The following is a 23,161-nucleotide window of genomic DNA, read 5'->3' as shown; positions in this document are numbered from 1 at the left end:
CATTTTCTGTTATCCATCTGCAAATCCATCTGTTTTTCATCTGCAAATATGCTGTTCTTCACCTGTATTATTATCTGTATTATTCTGTACTTTAATTTTAATTCTTCTGTCTTGCACAGAGAATTCTGCTTTATTACACCCTCTAGGCAAAGTTGCACTTTCTGAATGTATCTAGCGCCCTTCTCCCCCTGTAGCAAATACTATTGTTATTGCTGACTATTGATATATAAAGCGCAAACATATTCTGTGGCACTGTACAGAGATAAAAACAATCATGGGTACATAATAATACAGACAATAGTATACACATAGTATAGACATTGGTACACAATATATAATTGGTACTCTTCTGTCTTATATTACTGGCACTCCATTTACCTCACCTTCATTAAACTAGTACTCTTCTGACCTATATATAGTGCATCTCCCCCCCCCCCCCGTAATTATTCTTACTATATTTTGTCAACCCAGGCCCGGATTTACATCACAGGAGCCTACAGGCACATATGTTCTGGCACCCTACACTTAGCCCTCCATGAACCTACAAACCCCCACCTAACTGCACTGCAGGTGTGCTGCCTGGCCCAGCTGTCACTTCTCCCTTACTTCCCTTTCCTGTCATAGGTGGCTAGAGGTGCACCTTAGTATTAGGTAGCCAGAAGTCCCCTCAATGTTAAGTAACGAGAGGTGCCCACAAGTATAAGGTGGCTAGAGGTGCCCCTGACTGAAAGGATATCTGGTCAGTCGAATGCTGAGACCCAGGCGAGTAACCTCTCGTTAGCACTCTGCATAGGGAAGGAGGGAGGGAGGCACTAGGGGAGGGGAGTAAGCCGCCTTTCCATCATCAAGCGCCTGTAGGCACGTGCCTACAGTGCCTTATGGTAAATCTGGCCCTCCATCCACCCATGTACTGTAGTAAATACTGCTCCTTCCTTCTTTGCTACAATTAATTGTTTCTCCAGTGCATACAGCTCCATCATTGCCCTTCCTCATGGCTGATCTTAGACTTTTTGCTACCTGTCGGAGAATATCCCAACCCTCCCCCAACACCACCGGAAACCCCATGGCCAGTCAGAGGGTAAGCTTTGGCACCTGACCAATCAGGCAGGGATGCTGGCACCGGACTGGCCAATCACAGCTGCTCCTTTTGCTAACTGGTGCCGAGGGTCTCGCGGGCGGGACCACAACACCGTCATTGGGCCAATTACTGCATTTGATCAGTAATAGTGACCTACCAAATACAAGGCATATATCGAAACCTTACCTGCTTATGATGTCATAGAGAAGGGCGGCAGGTGCCATCTGTCAAATGAGGACAGGGATTTGTGGATGAGAATGGTAGTGTGTGCGTGCCAGGAAAGTTAATGGGGGAGAGAAGAGGAGCCAGGTGGCCCAAACTGTCCAAGCGCCACACCATAGATTTTGCCATCTAAATCACATGGTTCAGATGGCTTCATGGATCCTCCCCTTCCTTCCTTACTTGGGTAGTTCACCTCCATTGGCCATGCAGTTGATGCTCTTCTACCTTTCTCTCTTTTAGTTTTTATATATTTTATAAGTTGATATAGTGGTGACACCTTTCCTCATCACTTTACACATAATAATGGTCAAAGGTCAATAACAGAGGAAAGCCAGCTTGTCAATAGTGATGGTCATGTCTAGGAGAACTCATGGAGAAGCATGTGATTTGTTTAATCACCTGATGTATTTGCAAACTCTGATTACCTGATAGATTTGATGTGATCACATCCTGATTTAGCACATAGTCATGACTAGCAAGTCAGAGACTTACATACCTATCACCTGACCAAACCGATCATTTGCTTTTCTATGAGTTCTCTAAGACATGGCCATCACTACTTATCAACCAGTCCATTTAAAACTCACAAACATATGGAAAACCTTCAGAGTTGGAATGCAAACTTGGGCCTCAAATGCTGCCACCCTGCTACCTGCCTAGTTAGTTGTTAAGATCTCTTCCACTCCCCCAATCGGTGGTGATATATTTCCGCACTGCAATTAGGAAAATAACCATAGTAAGCAAGCACTGTTTTAGTATGTTTCTTCATGTACTGCTTTTGCTAGTGCTTTATCATAATGTCTATTATTTTTATATAACTTATTTAATCCTTATTGCTTTTCTATATTTCAGGGAACCCTAATTTCAGAGAAAAGTAAGTAATCTTTTATTATTGTCATATGTAAATTTGCTTTTGTTGATTATCTAATACTAAGCATGCAATATTAATGCAGGCTAATTCTCACTAAACTAATACTAATTCTGCTTAGATAAAGATATTAACAGCTTATATTAGCATTGCACTAGTAGCATTTTGCAGGGATGTATACTAAAATGTTACTGATTAAACTGCAATAAACCTCTTTCCTGTTACTGACCTTTCCTGTGACCTTCCCTGTTATTCCTGCTATATGCCCATTCCATTTTATGTTCTGCCGTGCATTTGTTGACATGACATTGTCATTTCATTAACCAGCTAATTGACTGTATCAGTTTTTCTGGCATCACCTGCTGTTCATATAACAAGCTTTCTGTAACATTAACACTAAATCTGGCTCAACTCTCCAGCTGATTATAGTATGAACTCTGTGATGCTTGGCCAAAACAGATACTGTCTTCTTGCATTAAGATGGCAGTCAACATTACTGTGGTGAATGTAACTCTAGGCAACAGTTAACATCAAACACTTCAGATAATACCTGAGAAACATGCTAGCTAGTTTAAAGATAGTAAAATCAATGTCCTGTAAATTATGTTTGGTATGCTTTTGGCACTTCCTCTGGGTAAGTTTGCAGCCTCTAGAAACCACATTTTGAGATCTGCGGAGAGAAGTGCTTGAATCAGGGATCAAACTATTAGTATTCTTTACCTGTACAAAGTTAAGCACCTTCAGTCAATATGGAAGCCAGATTCAGCAGGTTTATGCAAGAATAATAAGAAAGCTACTTATTATGTAGTCTTTAACCAAGAATAGGCTAGGGTTAAAACCGCTTTTAGAGTTTTATGGCATATATCCTCTGTCTAAAGATGTGATTTAAGGTGCACATACACCTGTGGATGTGCACCAGATCTGGCCAAAAGATGGATCCCTCTCAGCAGGGGCGTTCCTAGGGTCCTTGAAGATTGGGGGCACCTGTGGGCACAAGGCGAGGGGGGTATGCGGCGCGCACAGCGCGCCGCGGAAAAAATGGGCGTGGTCATATCGTGAGTGGGCGTGGCCATGGGTGGGGCCAAATTTACATGAACTTAGCAGCGGTGTAAGCTACAGATAGCCGGCCTGCCCATCAAAATATTAGATGGAGCCCCATGTCCTTTATTTAAATAATTGACAATCAGTATAGGCATAAGATGTATACACACATACAATTTTGAATGGTCAATCACTGACCAATTTTACCAACCCCATGCAGTAAGTGGGTCAACAAACAATGAATTTGATGAACAGAACTAAAATTGGCTAATCAAAATTGTATGTGTGTACCAGGCTTTACAGCTAATACTGTACATAATGAAAGTAGCAGGGATAAGCACACACTGCAGCTAGTTTACTATCAGTACAGGCACAGAGTAACGGCTTATACTGTACATACTGGAGGTAGCAGAGATCAGCACACACTGCAGCTAGTTTACTTATCAGTACAGGCACAGAGTAACAGCTTATACAGTACATACTGGAGGTAGCAGAGATCAGCACACAATGCAGCTAGTTTACTATCAGTACAGGTACAGAGTAACGGCTTAAACTGTACATACTGGAGGCAGCAGAGATCAGCACACACTGCAGCTAGTTTACTATCAGTACAGGCACAGAGTAACGGCTTATACTGTACATACTGGAGGTAGCAGAGATCAGCACACACTGCAGCTAGTTAACGATCAGTACAGGTACAGAGTAACGGCTTAAACTGTACATACTGGAGGCAGCAGAGATCAGCACACACTGCAGCTAGTTTACTATCAGTACAGGCACAGAGTAACGGCTTATACTGTACATACTGGAGGCAGCAGAGATCAGCACACACTGCAGCTAGTTTACTATCAGTACAGGTACAGAGTAACAGCTTATACTGTACATACTGGGGGTAGCAGAGATCAGCACACAATGCAGCTAGTTTACTATCAGTACAGGTACAGAGTAACAGCTTATACTGTACATACTGGGGGTAGCAGAGATCAGCACACAATGCAGCTAGTTTACTATCAGTACAGGCACAGAGTAACGGCTTATACTGTACATACTGGAGGTAGCAGAGATCAGCACACACTGCAGCTAGTTTACTATCAGTACATGCACAGAGTAACAGCTTATACAGTACATACTGGAGGTAGCAGAGATCAGCACACAATGCAGCTAGTTTACTATCAGTACAGGTACAGAGTAACAGCTTAAACTGTACATACTGGAGGCAGCAGAGATCAGCACACACTGCAGCTAGTTTACTATCAGTACAGGCACAGAGTAAGGGCTTATACTGTACATACTGGAGGTAGCAGAGATCAGCACACACTGCAGCTAGTTTAGTATCAGTACAGGTACAGAGTAACGGCTTATACTGTACATACTGGAGGTAGCAGAGATCAGCACACACTGCAGCTAGTTTAGTATCAGTACAGGTACAAGAGTAACAGCTTATACTGTACATACTGGGGGTAGCAGAGATCAGCACACACTGCAGCTATCAGTACAGGCACAGAGTAACGGCTTACACTGTACATACTGGAGGCAGCAAAGATCAGCACACACTGCAGCTAGTTTAGTATCAGTACAGGTACAGAGTAACGGCTTATACTGTACATACTGGAGGTAGCAGAGATCAGCACACACTGCAGCTAGTTTAGTATCAGTACAGGCACAGAGTAACAGCTTATACTGTACATACTGGGGGTAGCAGAGATCAGCACACAATGCAGCTAGTTTAGTATCAGTACTACAGGTACAGAGTAACGGCTTATACTGTACATACTGGAGGCAGCAGAGATCAGCACACAATGCAGCTAGGTTACTATCAGTACAGGCACAGAGTAACGGCTTATACTGTACATACTGGAGGCAGCAGAGATCAGCACACACTGCAGCTATCAGTACAGGCACATAGTAACAGCCTAGACTGTAATGGGACATGGAGGATGGGGCTCAGGCACAGACACACACAATGGGGCACAGACATACACACATACATACATAAATAATGGGGCACAGAGGCTGGGGCGCGCACACACACACACACACACACACACACACACACACACACACACACACACACACACACACACACCAAGCCTGGCAGAGTAAACAGTACATTACTACCTCCTCCCTGGTCTGGAGTCTGCAGTCTGCCACGCACCGGGTTATCTAGCTGCCGCCTCCGCGTCTGCATCCTGCCTGTGTCCGGTGGCTCTGGCAGTTCTCCCCCTAACTCTCTGCAGCAGAGGCTTCTTCTTAGACTTAGTCCCTCTTGGTGGCATGGCATGCGGAGGATCAGCGAGGGTCAGCGGGCACCGGGTGGGCAATTCAAAACTGGCTCCTCCGAGATGGCTCCACTACACGTGCAGGGGGCGGAGCTACTCACGCTCTCTCCAGCCCCCTGCCTATTCATTCAATCTCGCGCCCCCTGCCTGGTGCTTCTGATTGAGCAGGGGGCGGATGGACATGGGGACCAGCAGTGCTTCTAAGCAGCGAGCACCGCCCACAACATGGCGGCCGCCGTATTGTGTAAACGGCGGCCGCGCAAAGTAAAAACATTCGTGGCACTCCCGTTGGGCACCCCAGAGCAGTCATTAGGGGCACCCCAAAGCCATATCCGTGGCACGTGCCACCGATATGTGACGCTAGCGACGCGCCTGCCTCTCAGACCAAATCTGATCAGAAAGGGATCAAATTCTTCCTCACACACTAGGCATAGATTTTGAATAGATTTCATAATGGACCATCGATCTGCTGCCACTACTGATCCACAACCAATTGATTGATATCTTCCATCTGGTGCAAGCAAACGATTTGATTGATTTTAGACTGAAATCAAGCAAATTATCCCTTCCACATTGAGGCATTGATTTCTAGCAGATTCGATCAGAGTGATAATAATTGATGGGAAAAATTGATAAATGTGGTCACCTTTAACATCTCCACTTCTATCATGACACTGGTGGCTGAACTTAAGGGAATCTCCTTATAGAACCACAGTCTCTTTTTTTTCCAGGGCTATGTAGAGGGAGGAAGCACATATTTAATTCCTAGTCTTTGTATTTTGGGTGGAGACCTTGGCCCATATGCAATTCACTTTTTCACCTGAGTTTTCTCCTAGGTGATATTTTTAAATTTGTCAATAAAATGCCTGTTAAGCCACCAGCAAGCAAGAACATACTCAAAATAATTTTGATAGCACTTCTGCACTTACTTCTCAGCACTTTTTCAGTTGAAAAGTGCTGGGAAGTTATTTTAAATAGAAGATGAAAATTATCTCCTAGGAGAAAACGCAGGAGAAAAGTAGAATTGCATATAGGCCATTGTGGGGGAATCTTCTCATGTCACCAGTGATATGACATTATGTTATCTCCTACTGGGTCATACAGTATCCTAGTGTATCCTGAACTAAATACATTTTTTTATTTGAGTTCCACATACCCAAATAACTTTAAAACATTGTCAAAGCAACCTGCCCAATCCTCAGTGCTGTTGCTTTTATGACTGAAGCAAAAAGCTAAATGCACAGATGGAATATAATATACTTGAAACATTAGTATTTCTGGCAAGCCAGTCTTGAGAATTTAAGAGCTCTAGACAGCACAGTCTGCATGCTGGTCTGACTTTTCTCCTCCGCTCTCAGTAAATTCCAATAGGTCAGGGCATTCTGTTCAGACTGTGTAGATCATCAGCCCATTGTCTGCTCATCGCTGTGGTCTCTCTTTCTGTCAGGACGATCACTTAAAAAGAAACTCTGTGCAAACACAGGGGTATTGTTGCTTGTACTGACCATTAGGAGTCTGATCATGTGGTTGTATGAGCCTTGCTCACCAGATGAGGAAGACCCCGCAGGAGGCTCATTCAATGATCATGTGGTTGTATGAGCCTTGCCCAACAGATGAGGAAGACCCTGCTGGGGGGAAAAGCAATCCACTGAGTTGGATTTATACATTAGATTTGGCTAATGTCTTTCCCTGCTGCTGGAGATCTCTTGCCTTTTTTTCCTGTGAAGAGGGGAGCTAAACACCTCTGGTGGTAAAGAAACTCATTAGTGCTTGGCTGGAAAACATGCATATTCCAGGCAATTTCTATTTCACCAAGTGTTTTCTTCCTCCAATGACAAGTGAATAAATGTCAACACTATAGAAAGTATTCCAAACAAAAGCGCTTAGAGAATATTGTTGCATTCTATGAAGAATTGTCAGTTTCAGATAGAAAGAACAGTTACTGTAATACTTTCAGCACAGTTCAGTCAGCTGCTGCCTTCCTAAAGAGCTCTGGTCTTGGTGTGTATTGATGGGCTAGACAAAGACATTTAATTTCCTTCAGCCTTTCATAAAAATTAGACATATAGTTATAAAAGAAGCTTTTTTATTTCTAAAACTTACTGTAAAAATACAGAAGTGGGTTACCTTATTCATCTTGTAATATAATAAGGAATCAAAGATGCCTGATTTGGGAAACAAGCTGGGCTCTGTACACTACAGCCCTGTCTAAAATGTCACATATGTCATATTGCAAAACAGGAGAATAGGAACCCTCAAACCTGCAGCAGCATATTGACATATGTATAGAGAATTCACTACAAACGTGCCAAAGAGGTCAGAAAACAAATAATTTCAATGCTCTGAATTTCAATACATTGCTGTGTATGAAACTAGGAAGGTGTAATTCCTAGATTTCATACAGCAGAGTTCACATTGGGCTGTGAAAATAATATGTGAAATTATTAATTTCATTATATCTATGTTATGTATGCCTTTGGGGCAATATTTTTAATATACTGCCATGATAGAATTGTGTACAGTATAGATTGCAATGAAGTCCATCACCTATAAAAACTGGGCAATTTTAGATTAAGCTGCCCACTGCATTTCATAGATCTATTCTTAGACTAACCAGCTCCACAGGTCAATGCCAGAGCTGCCAGACATTCATTCAGGAACTGGTGGTAACTGTGCGATGGCATTGCTGTCCTCTGAAACAAAGACTTGTGTGCAGTACTGTAGTTACAGAGCCATTGGCGCCAAGCATTGTATTCATAACAATAATACAGACCACCAAAACCTACTTTACAAGGACAGCTGTAGTATATGACAGGTATAAGCAAGGGGGAGGAAAAGTTTTTTTTAATGATTAACATGCAGAGGAGGTGATCATTATCTTTATAGCACAAATTAAGGGCTTATGCAACAACTAAAAGAGGTACCTATATGAGCCTTTGGCCCAGGGTCTCAATTGCTGTTGCTACTTTTCCATGCTCTGTTACTACATAACTGATCTTGTGTTATGTTGCTTCTGGGAGGTATAGACTAAAGTGCTGGCCTGACAATCACTTAACCACTTAAGGACCAGGGGAATTTCTAATGATCGGTGCTGCATGGGCTCTACAGCCCGCAGCACCAATCAGGATTGTGGCCGGGCGATCAGACTTCCCCCCTTTTCTCCCCACTAGGGGGATGTCCTGCTGGGGAGGTCTGATCGCCGCCGGCCAGTAGTGAGTAGCGGGGGGGGGGCGCCTCAAAGCCCCCTCGGCAGCGTTTTCCGTCCTCCCTCCGCTTACCTCCCTCCCCTCCTTTCCCTAGGTGGCGCAGGACAGATATCCGTCCTGCGCCGGATAGGATAGGCTTCAGCCTATCACATGCCGGCGATCCCCGGCCTATCAGAGGCCAGGGATCGCCGATCTGCGCAGCAGCGCCGTATGATGTAAACAGCAGGTATTTCTTCCCCGTGTGTTTACAATACGTGTGCGAGCCGCGATCGGCGCCTCGCACACTGTTCACGGAGGCACCCAATGTGAACTGGCATGGAAAGGTTTCCATGCTATACCACTAACGACCAGGCGCCGCCTATCGGCGTTAGCTGGTCGTTAAGTGGACCAGAGACGAAGCACCCTCATGTATTTTAATATATATATTAGTGGGAACATTAGAGAAAACACCTACCATGTTTTCTGTTTCATTCTGCACTGCACAGCTTTTTAGCAGCCCTGATAGAACACAAACTCAGCTATAAAGATTCCTGAGCAAAGCCAGACTGAATGCTCCTTTAGGGATTTTATCAGGGCTGATAAAAAACAAGATGTGCAGTGCAGAATAAGACAGGAAGCATGGTAGGTGTTTTCTCTAATGTTCCCACTGATATATATGCTAAAATACATGAGGGTGCTTTGTCTCTGGTTCCCTTTCAGCTCCATGAATTATAGGGGCAGCCTCAGGTAATTCTCCTCCCACACCCTTTCAGTGGCTTCATGAGTACCATAATATACCTCAGTTTTACTCTTCTAAATAGAACGTACTACACCAGATCAGGCTCCTTTTCTCCGAACCTCAATATACTTTTTAGAGTATAACGTAAAGAGCTTTCTGTTTCTATTTTAACTTAAAGTATGAAGCAGACCATCTGACCTGAAATGAAGTAGACCATATGACCTGAAATGAAGTAGACCAAATGACCTGAAATGAAGTAGATCATCTGACCTAAAATGAAGCAGACTATATGACCTGAAATGAAGTAGACCATATGACCTGAAATGAAGCAGACCATATGACCTGAAATGAAGTAGACCATATGACCTGAAATGAAGCAGACCATATGACCTGAAATGAAGTAGACCATATGACCTGAAATGAAGTAGATCATCTGACCTGAAATAAAGCAGACCATATGACCTGAAATGAAGTAGACCATCTGACCTGAAATGAAGCAGACCATTTGACCTGAAATGAAGCAGACCGTATGACCTGAAATGAATCAGATCATATGACCTGAAATCAAGCAGACCATATGACCTGAAAAACAACACTCACACTGTTAGGCACGCAGACCTTTAGAACAGTTGCCCTGTTGTCCACAGATATTGGCAAACTAGAATTTTCAATCTAGCTCAAAAGAAAAGAGGAATTAGTGCAAAAACATGGGAGTGTACTTCACCACAGTATGTTGCATATTTATTTTCATGTCATTATATTTGCAGGTTATGACTAGAATCATAACCTGAACATGTAGCCCCTTTGCTTTGCATGGAAATAACTTGACTTACATATACAGTGTGTGTGGGCGTGTGTGTTCTATGTGGGTGTTTCTGAATTTTTGTTTGCTGTGCATAACATCTTGTATTTCAAATCATTTTCTGTTGAGCCATAAATACTCCTTTTTTTACCTTTGATTTTCTATTCAAATCACACCTTATGTGTTCACAATACCTGAGGATTTTCCCGAAAGGATCATTCCTCTACCTTATTAACATAAAACTGCAAAATCAAACTATCATTCCTCCCAAGATTCCTTCCTAGATGAAATGCCGGTTTGCTGCTGGTTCTGATGATTTTGTCACTAGCTCTTTGCTGCAAGAGAGGATATCATATCTCTGTCTACATGCGTAACTAAGTCAATGTGTTGGACATGTTTTTTCGTATTATGAGAGACATACCACAGGTGACATCTTTTCAGCACTTCTAAGGTTACATGACTGCCAAGATGAGGTTGGATAATCGGAGAGAGCTAAATTAATATTTAATTATATAGTCATAAAATACAAGAAAAAAAAAAGTATCAGCACTGCAGTATATATCAATTACCAGTAATGCTTAAGCAGAATTCCTACCTGGTGAAGATAATACCTATCAGCCAAGATATCCTTAACTATAAGAATAAACTTCTCCATCTCCATGGTGCATATACTTGCGTGTATTTATCACTGAAAAGCTGTCATGTTTCAGTAAACACAGTTGTGTTTAATGCAGCATGGTGATGGCTGTCAATCTGAGGAACAGATAGTGTGTAGACATAACTGAAACCTGCACGTGACATGGATACTTCTGATTCCTTGAGCTTAGAAAAAGTGATGTAACCTCACTCTGCAAAGACTGATATTGGAATTGTATCAATACTATCTCACCAAATTGTACAAGAAAAAAAATCCCTAACATTGATGCCAATAGTTTGGTATAAACTGATATTCTTTGAGACCTCTCTGGCAGCAAGAGCTTAATGATCGTAGATTGGCACACTGAAATATTTATTTCCTATATGTTATGTCACTTTAATAAATACTATATTTTCTACCAGTCCTTTTAACCTGTTTTTCTGGCAGTTTGCTACCACTGGCTTTCTCTTAGAGGCAATCGACAATCAACAATTATAGCTCCTGTTTCTTTTCCTTTTCCTTTTTTTTTTTTTTTTTACTTTCTATTGATTGTATGGCATCTAAACAATCTTGAGATGCATTTTTGTTCAAGAATCACATTTTTGTTTGTTTATATATTACTTTATTTCATTTGTTGTACAGTCATAAAATTGTTATTGTTGTGTTTGTATGTGTGAATGTGGCATAGTGTGCATTCTAAGCAAGTTATTTCCTAGCCGTTTTCCTTCCCAGTTTCCTTTTCCTTTAGCATGATGCTCAAGACTGGATCCACCAACCACACCAGCCCATCGCATTCACTTTCCCCCCAACCTCAACCAAAGCTGATTTTTTTTCCTTCATGATTACATTATTCAGTTTCTATTTATTTATTGCCATTTTATGTTAATATTTCTCGTTCATCTCCAAGATGATGAAGAGACAGAATCTACCGAAACCTCCATTCTGAAAAGCCATTTGGTCAATGATGAACCAGTGTTAGCAAGTCCAGATTTGCTATCTGAAGTGTGCGAAATGAAGCAAGAACTAATTAAAATGAGTGCTATACTAACTACGGATTCCACTTCGAAGCCAGGCACTCTGAAAGCTAAAGACTATGGAAAGTCAGAAGAAGATCCAGGAGAACCTTTTGAAATTGTTGAAAAAGTCAAAGAAGATTTAGAAAAAGTGAATGCAATTCTTAGAACTGGCACTTATACCAGAGGTGAAGTAATGCATGATGGAGCCCAGTCATCAAAATCGTACAGGAAAGAGGAAGAGTGGGTTATTTTAGGGGATGATGAAATTGAAGAAGCCAAATTAAATACTCTTCTTGGACTTTCAGAGACACCATGCATAGAAATAATAATAGACAAAGGTCAAAAGCCAAAAGTAAAGTCTAATACGAATGAAATGGTAAACTACCTTTCTAATGACCTTAGCTCTTATTCAGATGATTCAGCATCTACTCATAGAACTGAGACAGAGAGAAAGGAACCCCGAAAACTAGAAATCAAAAAACCAATCCGCAGGAAACTGAGGGAGAGACAAAGAGAAAGTGAACTCCATGGAACAGGTGACCGTCCAGAGCTAACAAAGTTTAGTTCTGAAGAATCATTAGATGATGAAGTAGGCCTTACTCCACCTGCAGTTCCAAGTGCGAAAGAGGTATCACCTGTTATTGAAGAGACACCTATAGGATCAATAAAAGAAAAAGTAAAGGCTCTTCAAAAGCGAGTTGAGGAAGAGCAAAAGGGTTTGCCAAGCACATCAAGTAGGGCCCAACCAAAGGATGTTTTTAGTGAGTCGACAAAACAGCAAACTATAATGCATGTAATTCAACCACCTGTTTCTCCATCATCTAAAACAGAGAAGGTGGAAGAAACTATGTCAGTGCGTGAATTGATGAAAGCCTTCCAATCAGGCCATGACCCATCTAAGGAGAAGTCTGGACTGTTTGAACACAAAACTGTGAAGCCATCAGTACAGAAACAGACCTCAATAGAAAGAAAATTATCAGCTAAAAGTGTAATAGATGGCACAGATCGTGCCATGCAGCAGATTGAGTTCCCCAAAAAAGAACAAAGTTTAAGACATGGAGAAAGAGAGCAGCCAGCAGAACAAGATTCAGATACACTTAAATCTGTTTCTGAACACATTAAACATTATCAGGAACATAAAGTATCTCTTCCTATTGTTAGTACAGAGGAAGAGATGCAGAAACATTTAGCAGAAGAATCTGTTAGTAAGTCTATAGGTAGTGAATCTTTTAAAGAAAAATCCACTATAAGGCTAAAAGTGAGCATTGGTGACCAAGAGCTAGACCCACAAATAAGTCCTGATAGAAAAACATCCACAGACTTTTCTGATGTCATTAAAGAGGAGCTTGAGGATAACGACAAATATTTACAACTCAAGCATCTATCAGAAACTGAACATGCTCAGTTAAATTTAGATCAGGTTTTAATCAGTCCATTTAATGTAACATTTCCATCTGAGTATGAGTCAGGGGAATTCATACCTGCTTTACATATGCAAAGTGGTACATATGATGACAGCTCAGATAGCATTAAACATGAAGGAGTTGCAGATTCTCCAGGTGGTAGTTTATTAGAAGGTACACCGCAGATGAGTTCAGAAGATAGCTTTAAACATGAAGGTCTTGCAGAGACCCCAGGAACAAGCCCTGACAGCCTCTCATTTTCACCAAAGAAATCAGATCAGCAAGTGACTCATAACCTAAAGGTCTCAGAATCCACTACATATAAGGAAAAATATAATGAAAAAGTTACACAGTCTGCTACACAATCTGAATTAGACAGTAGAGAAAGTGTGCAGGAAAGCAGTCAGGCTTTAAATAGTGAGTCTATCAAAATGTCAGAAGTTACTGAAAAATCAATAGAATCTAAAGATAGTACACAGACAGCAACAAAGGACAATATTCATGTTACAATGAAAAGTCCTCAGACTCTAGAACTTAATCTGGGATCAACAATTATGCAAGATGATGACATGAGTAGTCCCATGGCTGATGAGTCAGTTGCTGTCAGTCACAAAGATTCATTAGAAGCAAGTCCTGTATTAGAGGACAACTCCTCACACAAAACACCTGACTCATTAGAACCAAGTCCATCAAGAGAATCACCATGCCGTGATTCCCTTGAAAGTAGCCCAGTAGAACAGAAAATTAAATCTAGTATTTTTATAGGTTCAGCCCTTCATTCAAATCTAAAAGCAGACCTGGCAGCAGAATTGGTTCACCGGTCCAGACTTCTGAGAGACCCAGATGGTAGTAATGAGGATGACAGTCTGGATCAGACATCACTTATGGAAAGCTCAGGGAAAAGTCCACTTTCTCCAGACACTCCTAGTTCAGAAGAGATAAGTTATGAGGTTACACCCAAAACTCAAGATTTACGAGAATTTTCAGCAATTCCAAAACCAGGCATGATCCCCGAGGTTTCAGAGGAACAAGAATCTGATAATGAAAATGAGCCAAAGAAAAGATTTACTCCAGAAGAGGAAATGTTCAAGATGGTGACAAAGATTAAAATGTTTGATGAACTTGAACAAGAAGCGAAGCAAAAAAGGGGATCCAAAAAGGACCCAAAACAAGAGCTGGAGTCAAACTTTTCACAGGAAGATGACACTGAAGAGCAAGGCATAAAGTTGGTGCAAGATGAAGATGTGCAAATTATAGTGATGTCTGTTGAAAGCAGAAAAAGCTCTTCCTCTTCAGAAAGCGAGCCTGAATTAACTCAACTGAAAAAAGAAGCAGATTCTGGTCTCTTGATGGATCCTGTTATCAGGGTTCAGCCCGCATCCCCACTTCCACCAAGCATAGATTCAAGCTCAAGCCCTGAAGAAACAGCTTTTCAGCCAATTAAACCTTCACAAGATGCATTCCCTATAGAAGAGCAATCTCCTATTGAAGCCGATGAGCAAAAGGACTGTAAAGAACATTGTAAGCGTGAAAGCACTACTTCTTCAGAAGTTGAAATAATTCAGTCTGAAAAGATAGGCATTAGTGATCACACTGTAATGACAAGCAGATATGCAACTGAACCAGTAGCTCAAAGCCATGAAGATGTTACCCATGCAACTGAGGATCTGAAAGACGATACAACAATTGAAACAGACTCCTGCCATAAAATTAGATTTGTTGAGCAAAAATATCCCAAATTTGTAGAGAATGATAATTCATCTTTTGCTGGAGAAACTACTCAGGAATTTCACACAATTCAGCACACGGACAAATCATCCTTTTTTGACAATGCTGCAAATCCTGAAAAGGATACTACGTTTGCTACAATGGATATTTTACTTCAGCATGATCATCATTCAACAAAAGTTTCTACCTACTCAAGTACAGAGACACCTGAACTCCAAAGTAGTGATTATGTGCCTGAAATAACCAGTCCATATGAGAATGTCCCAGTGGAACATTTCTTTACTGGTCATGAAATTGCTTCAGAACATCCAGATGAACAAACAATTTTATCTCCATTACATAGAGTTGAAACTGGATCAGAATGTATGAAATATGACGGTAACTTGCAGCAGGAAAAAGGGGTAGCAAGTTGCTCTTCTGCTATTGAGGATTGTTATAGAAGAGATGCTGTGTTGAGCGATATGCCAGAGAGCCATAGTGAAAAAATTATTATTACGAAATCTGATGCTGAGTCTGACTCATGGAGTTCCATCAGAGAGGATGATGATGCATTTGAAGCGAGAGTGAAAGAGGAGGAACAAAAAATATTTGGTTTAATGGTAGACAAACAATCACAGGGCACAACTCCTGATACGACTCCTGCACGGACACCCACTGAAGAAGGTACACCAACCAGTGAGCAAAATCCGTTTATGTTTCAGGAGGGGAAGCTCTTTGAAATGACCCGCAGTGGAGCCATTGATATGACAAAAAGAAACTATGCAGATGAAAGCTTCCACTTTTTCCAGATAGGGCAGCAATGTGGGGAGAGCTTGCCAGAAGAAATTAAAGAAGAAAGTGGAGAAGAAGAATCTCCAATTCCTGAAAATTTATCAGATCCCTTTTCCATTGAAGACACTGATACGGCAAGTGAACTGCCAGATTCTGCAGAGCTGTCATTCGATACACAATTAATTACTGACCCTGATTTTGATACTTCAGATGATTTTGCATCTGAATTCACAAAAGCAGAACAAAAATCAAGAATCCCAATAAAAATGGGTATTTCTGCAGCTTCAAAAACATCTAAAAAAGAAAGTTTTGAAGTAACTGCTGGTGAAGTGCAGTGTACGGATGTTTCAGAAACACAAGAAGGCTTTGAGAGTTCAGTAGCTTTTTCCTCATCCTCCCCAGATGAGACTGTGGTGGATATGAAAATAGATTTTTCTACCTGTCCAAAATTTGGGACATCTGAACGTGATTCTCCAGACTCTTCACCAGAAGAACAGAGCTCAGTAATTGAAATAACAACTTCAGCCAAAGAGTCTACTCACTCACATGTATCAAAGTCTAAAATACCTGTAAGATCTTCTTCTTCATTGTCTGATGAGCATTCACCACCAATACATACTGTGGCTGAAGACAAATTTACAGATAGCTCTACTGTAGAAGATCAAAAGCCAAAGTCCAAAATTCCTGTGAAATCAACAGTAGCAAAAACGGAGCACTGCTTTACTTTTACTGATGTGAAATCTGAATCTAGCTGCAAATCCTCTGTGAAACAAGACAGCCGAAGCAAATCTGAGTCAGATGCTAGGGGGTCCGATCCTAAAACTAGAGCTATGAAAACAAGAAGCTTTACAGATTCTCACTGTGAAGTTTCTGAAAAGACAAGTCAGATCATTGAAGAAGAAGGTGCAGCGGTAACTAAGCCAAAGTCATATCCTTCAAAACTACCAGTAAAATCAAAGAATTTATCGTCTTCTCAAACAGTGACAACGACCGAAGAAAGCTTCTTTGAGATGTACAAGAACTCTATAGATTTCTTTGAAGAAATTAGTGATGAAGCCTCAAAACTGGTAGACAGACTCACCCAGGCTGAAAGGGAACAAGAGTCAGTATCTGACGATGAGAGTAGTGCCTTTGATGTTTCAGTTATTGAAAATGTTCCAGTGACTGAAGCTCAACCTCCTGTTCACGAAGATATCTTTGATACAAGACCAATATGGGATGAGTCAATTGAAACTCAAATTGAACGTATTCCAGATGACCATAGCCATTACAGTGTACAAGGTATTTGCCACAAATAGTAGGATTCCCTCTACTATGCATGTAGTAGATTTTATTTTTATTCAATATTTGTGATACATTTCTTGTCATGATTGGTTCTGTTTGTGCATGTTGTCTCCGTTTTGTGTTCAGAACATCATAGTTGTTAAAAAAAATAAATCTCAAGATTGGAAATTTTGTAATTTTTTTTCTCTTTGTATAACTGGATATTTTGTTCATCAGCTGCAGTGTGAAGGCCTGCATAGAATGTCCTTTGTGCATCAGCTGCATATTTCCTTATAGTTAGTGGGCATGTTACGATTTGGAAAAGGGTGCAAAAGGTTTTATCTTTGGTTTGTAATATATTTCTCAGTGAGAGACTATTAATACTTTGTCTAAATGGGGAAGCCACATTTCATGATTTCAAACAGATGACCAATATACTGTACTTTTGTGTACAGAAAACATTGTATACTGCAAGGCCTAGGGTATGAATGGGTACTGCACTTATCCCAGGAGGCAACTTGCCAAAGTCAGTCCATTATAGTAAGTACGGTAAGTGTTGAGATGAGCAGGTAGATCATGTAAAAACAAGTCTAAATAACTATTTAATTAGCTAAAAGCATGAAGAAGGGTTTGAAAAGCATTAGTCCATTATGGAATACGATACATGTGTCAATGAATGCTTGAGATTATGTAACCCACAACGGGGGGTCTTGGCAAAGCCACTGGTTAATAAAGGGAAACATGCTGTAATAATGTTAGGAAACACTGATGTAGAGTGTCCCACATATTCTTGCTGTATATTAGGAGTCTAGATACCAGGTGCTTAAGTCATGCATGTGTGTATGTTCCTTACATGCTGATAGTTGTCCTTTGTATGAGTAAAAACAGCTTTATGTAATAACTTTATACTTTTATAATTGGCATTACAAACTAATTGCACTGTACGGTGGGTCCTTGGTTTGAAGCCCGGCCAGGATGGAGTTTATGTATTCTCCTCATATCAGGGTGGGTTTCTTCCCACATCCTAAAACATGTAGATAATTTCATTGGCTTCACCCTAAAATTGACTCTAGAAAATGATGGACATAAAGGTGGCCATTCATGGTACAATCCTGATCACTCATTTTCAAACACTGTGGTAACAGATAACACAAACAAGTCTCGTCTCTGTAAAACAGTTTGTTAAAATATTTTTAGTACAACATGAAGTTATACCCTAAAGTGACCCTTAACCACTTGAGGACCGCAGTCTTTTCGCCCCTTAAGGACCAGAGCCTTTTTTCCATTCAGACCACTGCAGCTTTCACGGTTTATTGCTCGCTCATACAACCTACCACCTAAATGAATTTTACCTCCTTTTCTTGTCACTAATACAGCTTTCTTTTGGTGCTATTTGATTGCTGCTGCGAGTTTTAGTTTTTATTATATTCATCAAAAAAGACATGAATTTTGTCAAAAAATGACTTTTTTAACTTTCTGTGCTGACATTTTTCAAATAAAGTAAAATTTCCTATACATTTGAGCGCGAAAGTTATTCTGCTACATGTCTTTGATAAAAAAAAAAACATTCAGTGTATATTTATTGGATTGGGTAAAAGTTATAGCGTTTACAAACTATGGTGCCAAAAGTGAATTTTCCCATTTTATAGCATCTCTGACTTTTCTGACCATCTGTCATGTTTCATGAGGGGCTAAAATTCCAGGATAGTATAAATACCCCCCAATTGACCCCATTTTGGAAAGAAGACATCCCAAAGTATTCAGTGAGAGGCATGGTGAGTTCATAGAAGATTTTATTTTCTGTCACAAGTTAGCGGAAAATGACACTTTGTGACAAAAAAAAAAAAAGTTTCAATTTCTTCTAACTTGCAACAAAAAAAAAAATTAAATCTGCCACGGACTTACTATGCTCCTCTCTGAATACCTTGAAGTGTCTACTTTCCAAAATGGGGTCATTTGTGGGGTGTGTTCACTGTCCTAGCATTTTGGGGGGTGCCTAATTGTAAGCACCCCTGTAAAGCCTAAAGATGCTCATTGGACTTTGGGCCCCTTAGCGCAGTTAGGCTGCAAAAAAGACATGTGGTATTGCCGTACTCAGGAGACGTAGTATAATGTGTTTTGGGGTGTATTTTTACACATACCCATGCTAGGTGGGAGAAATATCTCCGTAAATGACAATTTTTAGATTTTCTTTACACACAATTGTCTATTTACAGAGATATTTCTCCCACTCAGCATGGGTATGTGTATAAATACACCGCAAAACACATTATACTATAGTATAGGAACCCCACAAATGACCCCATTTTAGAAAGAAGACACCCCAAGGTATTCCGTTAGGAGTATGGTGAGTTCATAGAAGATTTTTTTTTTGTCACAAGTTAGCGGAAATTGATTTTAATTGTTTTTTTTCACAAAGTGCCATTTTCCGCTAACTTGTGATAAAAAATAAAATCTTCTATGAACTCACCATACTCCTAACGGAATACCTTTGGGTGTCTTCTTTCTAAAATGGGGTCATTTGTGGGGTTCCTGTACTGCCCTGGCATTTTAGGGGCCCTAAACCGTGAGGAGTAGTCTTGAAACCAAATGTCGCAAAATGACCTGTGAAATCCTAAAGCTACTTATTGGACTTTGGGCCCCTTAGCGCACTTAGGGTGCAAAAAAGTGCCACACATGTGGTACCGCCGTACTCAGGAGAAGTAGTATAATGTATTTTGGGGTGTATTTTTACACATACAGATGCTGGGTGGGAGAAATATCTCTGTAAATTGCAATTTTTTTTTTTTTTTTTTTTTTTACACACAATTGTCCATTTACAGAGAGATTTCTCCCACCCAACATGGGTGTGTATAAAAGTACACCCCAAAACACATTATACTACTTCTTCTGAGTACAGCGATACCACATGTGTGACACTTTTTTGCAACCTTGGTGCGCTAAGGGGCCTAACGTCCTATTCACAGGTCATTTTGAGGCATTTGGATTCTAGACTACTCATCACGGTTTAGGGCCCCTAAAATGCCAGGGCAGTATAGGAACCCTACAAGTGACCCCATTTTAGAAAGAAGACACCCCAAGGTATTCTGTTAAGAGTATGGTGAGTTCATAGAAGATTTTTTTTAGTCACAAGTTAGCTGAAAATGACACTTTGTGAAAAAAAAAAATACAAATCAATTTCCGCTAACTTGTGACAAAAAAAAAAAATCTTCTATGAACTCGTCATACACCTAACAGAATACCTTGGGGTGTCTTTTTTCTAAAATGGGGTCACTTGTGGGGTTCCTATACTGCCCTAGCATTTTACGGGCCCAAAACCGTGAGTAGTCTGGAAACCAAATGTCTCAAAATGACTGTTCAGGGGTATAAGCATCTGAAAATTTTGATGACAGGTGGTCTATGAGGGGGCAAATTTTGTGGAACCGGTCATAAGCAGGGTGGCCTCTTAGATGACCGGTTGTATTGGGCCTGATCTGATGGATAGGAGTGCTAGGGGTGATTGATGAGTGTCTCAGGGGGTGGTTAGAGGGGAAAATAGATGCAATCAATGCACTGGGGAGGTGATCGGAAGGGGGTCTGAGGGTTTGGCCGAGTGATCAAGAGCCCACACGGGGCAAATTAGGGCCTGATCTGATGGGTAGGTGTGCTAGGGGGTGACAGATGGTGACAGGAGGTGATTGATGGGTGTCTCAAGGTGTGATTAGAGGGGGGAAATAGATGCAAGCAATGCACTGGCGAGGTGATCAGGGCTGGGGTCTGAGGGCATTCTGAGGGTGTGGGCGGGTGATTGGGTGCCCTAGGGGCAGATAGGGGTCTAATCTGATGGGTATCAGTGACAGGGGCTGATTGATGGGTGATCAGTGGGTGATTAGATGGCAGAACAGATGTAAACAATGCACTTTGGAGTTGATCTGAGGGTAGGTCTGGGGCAATCTGATGGTGGGGGTGAATCATCAGATTGCTCGCAAGGGGCAGGTTAGGGGCTGATTGATGGGTGGCAGTGACAGGGGGTGATTGATGGGTGGCAGTGACAGAGGGTGATTGAAGGGTGATTGATAGGTGATTGACAGGTGATTGACAGGTGACCAGTGGGTTATTACAGGGAAGAACAGATGTAAATAATGCACTGGCGAATTGATAAGGGGGGGGGTCTGAGGGCAATCTGAGCGTGTGGGGCGGGTGATTGGGTGCCCGCAAGGGGCAGATTAGGTTCTATTCTGATGGGTAACAGTGACAGGTGGTGATAGGGGGTGATTGATGGGTAATTAGCGGGTGTTTAGAGGAGAGAACAGATGTAAACACTGCACTTGGGAGGTGATCTGATGTCGGATCTGCGGGCGATCTATTGGTGTGGGTGGGTGATCAGATTGCCCACAAGGGGCAGGTTAAGGGCTGATTGATGGGTGGCAGTGACAGGGGGTGATTGATGGGTGGCAGTGACAGGGGGTGATTGATGGGTGATTGATAGGTGATTGACAGGTGATTGACAGGTGATCAGTGAGTTATTACAGGGAAGAACAGATGTAAATAATGCACTGGCGAATTGATAAGGGGGGGGGGGGGGTTGAGGGCAATCTGAGCGTGTGGGCGGGTGATTGGGTGCCTGCAAGGGGCAGATTAGGGTCTAATCTGATGGGTAACAGTGACAGGTGGTGATAGGGGGTGATTGATGGGTAATTAGTGGGTGTTTAAGGTAGAGAACAGATGTAAACATATAATATATAATATGCTATAAATAATCTATTAGAGCAAGGAAGGAATGCTGGGTTTCATTCCATTTTAACACATCAGAAGGTCTAAAGATGTCTTGTTGAATTCAACGCACAATGTTTGTGTAGCAGAAAAGCTATATTGAGCAAATTTTAAAAACAGATAAATGTTTTTCTAGCACAAATTGCTCCACTTTATATAACCAAAAGGAAGAGGTATTAGCAACGGACAGCTGTAGTGTGACACCACTCCCCCCCCCCCCACCCCACATTGTGTCACAAAACACTTATTTTCATTTAGCCATATATGCTTTGATCACTATCTAGAAAAGAACTTACCCTACATTTGCTAATTACATATGTAAAATTATTCAGGATGAGTACACTCTAAAAATATACTCCTAAATCAAAAAGGCGTTCTTTGAAGCGTAACTTCTTTATTGACAATTCAGCTAACGCTTGGGCATCTGATATATTTCTATTGATTAGTGCATGAGAACTTTCCAGTAATAGCCTGTAGTTTATTATACAAGGCAAGTTATAATAAAAGGCAGTCTCTGCAGGCCTCACATTCATCTGATTCCTGTTTTCTACTTTTATTACTTTCCTTTCTACAAATGGTGGTAGCACTTGATTGAAATTATTTAAGGCCTTGTTGAAGACACCTTTTGTGCTGTGCAAAAATAAAGAAAATCAGCTGTATTAATCTTAGTCATAACTTTTGGCATTTCAAACAAAGCACTTTCCTCTTTCAGTGTTGATGCTATTGGTAAGTTACATGATAATGTCCATCTTCTACTTTTCTGTTTGTATTTCTAAGATTTTTCTTTTTCTGTTGTAATTCATTGGAATACTGATTTGTTTGTTTTAGATGCTGAGGAAGACCAAGAACGAACAGAGAGAAGATTAGCTTATGTTGCTGACCACCTGGGCTTTAGCTGGACCGGTAAATATTAAAGATGTTAAAAGCAAATTACTTTGGCCTCTATCCAATTAACTTTTCTCCTGAATTTTGTCACTGGAGATGTTTTCACACCTTATTAATTAGATGTTCTTTAACTACTTAAGGACCTGACTGAGTGAAATCTATGCCCTGTTTTGATGGCTACCTGGCTGCCAGGGCGTAGATTTCAATCCACCGACGCCGCGCGTTCTCGATGCTTTCGTCGCTCCTGACAATCTCGACACTGTCTCTCCGCCGCAGCTCACTCGCTCTGCCGTCTCTGTGACGGCAGAGCCCTGTGAGCAGGTCAGGAGCCGATTTCATTGGCTCCTGACCCTGTCTATTAACATATTATACTCATCAGATCATACGTATTATACTCATCAGATTATCAGTGAAAGTATTTAGAAAAAACTCTGGTATACAACAGTTAATGTAACAAAAACAGATGCAGTCCAACAATAAGGTTGGCAATGG

At 41.1% G+C, this 23,161-nt stretch overlaps 1 protein-coding gene across 34 annotated transcripts in view; it reads left to right on the top strand.

Moving 5' to 3' along the window:
* Positions 1-23,161, top strand: part of ANK2 (ankyrin 2) — a 700,071-nt gene that overhangs the window by 626,370 nt on the left and 50,540 nt on the right. For all 34 annotated transcript variants that reach the window (XM_068281027.1, XM_068281066.1, XM_068280997.1 and 31 more), the window contains 3 exons: positions 2,153-2,174; positions 11,759-17,050; positions 22,613-22,687. In XM_068281027.1, coding sequence (XP_068137128.1) covers positions 2,153-2,174; positions 11,759-17,050; positions 22,613-22,687 — 5,389 coding nt within the window. The remainder of the gene's footprint in view (positions 1-2,152; positions 2,175-11,758; positions 17,051-22,612; positions 22,688-23,161) is intronic.

The sequence above is a fragment of the Hyperolius riggenbachi genome, chromosome 1 (genome assembly GCF_040937935.1).
Source record: "Hyperolius riggenbachi isolate aHypRig1 chromosome 1, aHypRig1.pri, whole genome shotgun sequence".
Lineage (NCBI taxonomy): Eukaryota > Metazoa > Chordata > Amphibia > Anura > Hyperoliidae > Hyperolius > Hyperolius riggenbachi.
This window is presented reverse-complemented; position numbering and strand designations above follow the sequence as displayed.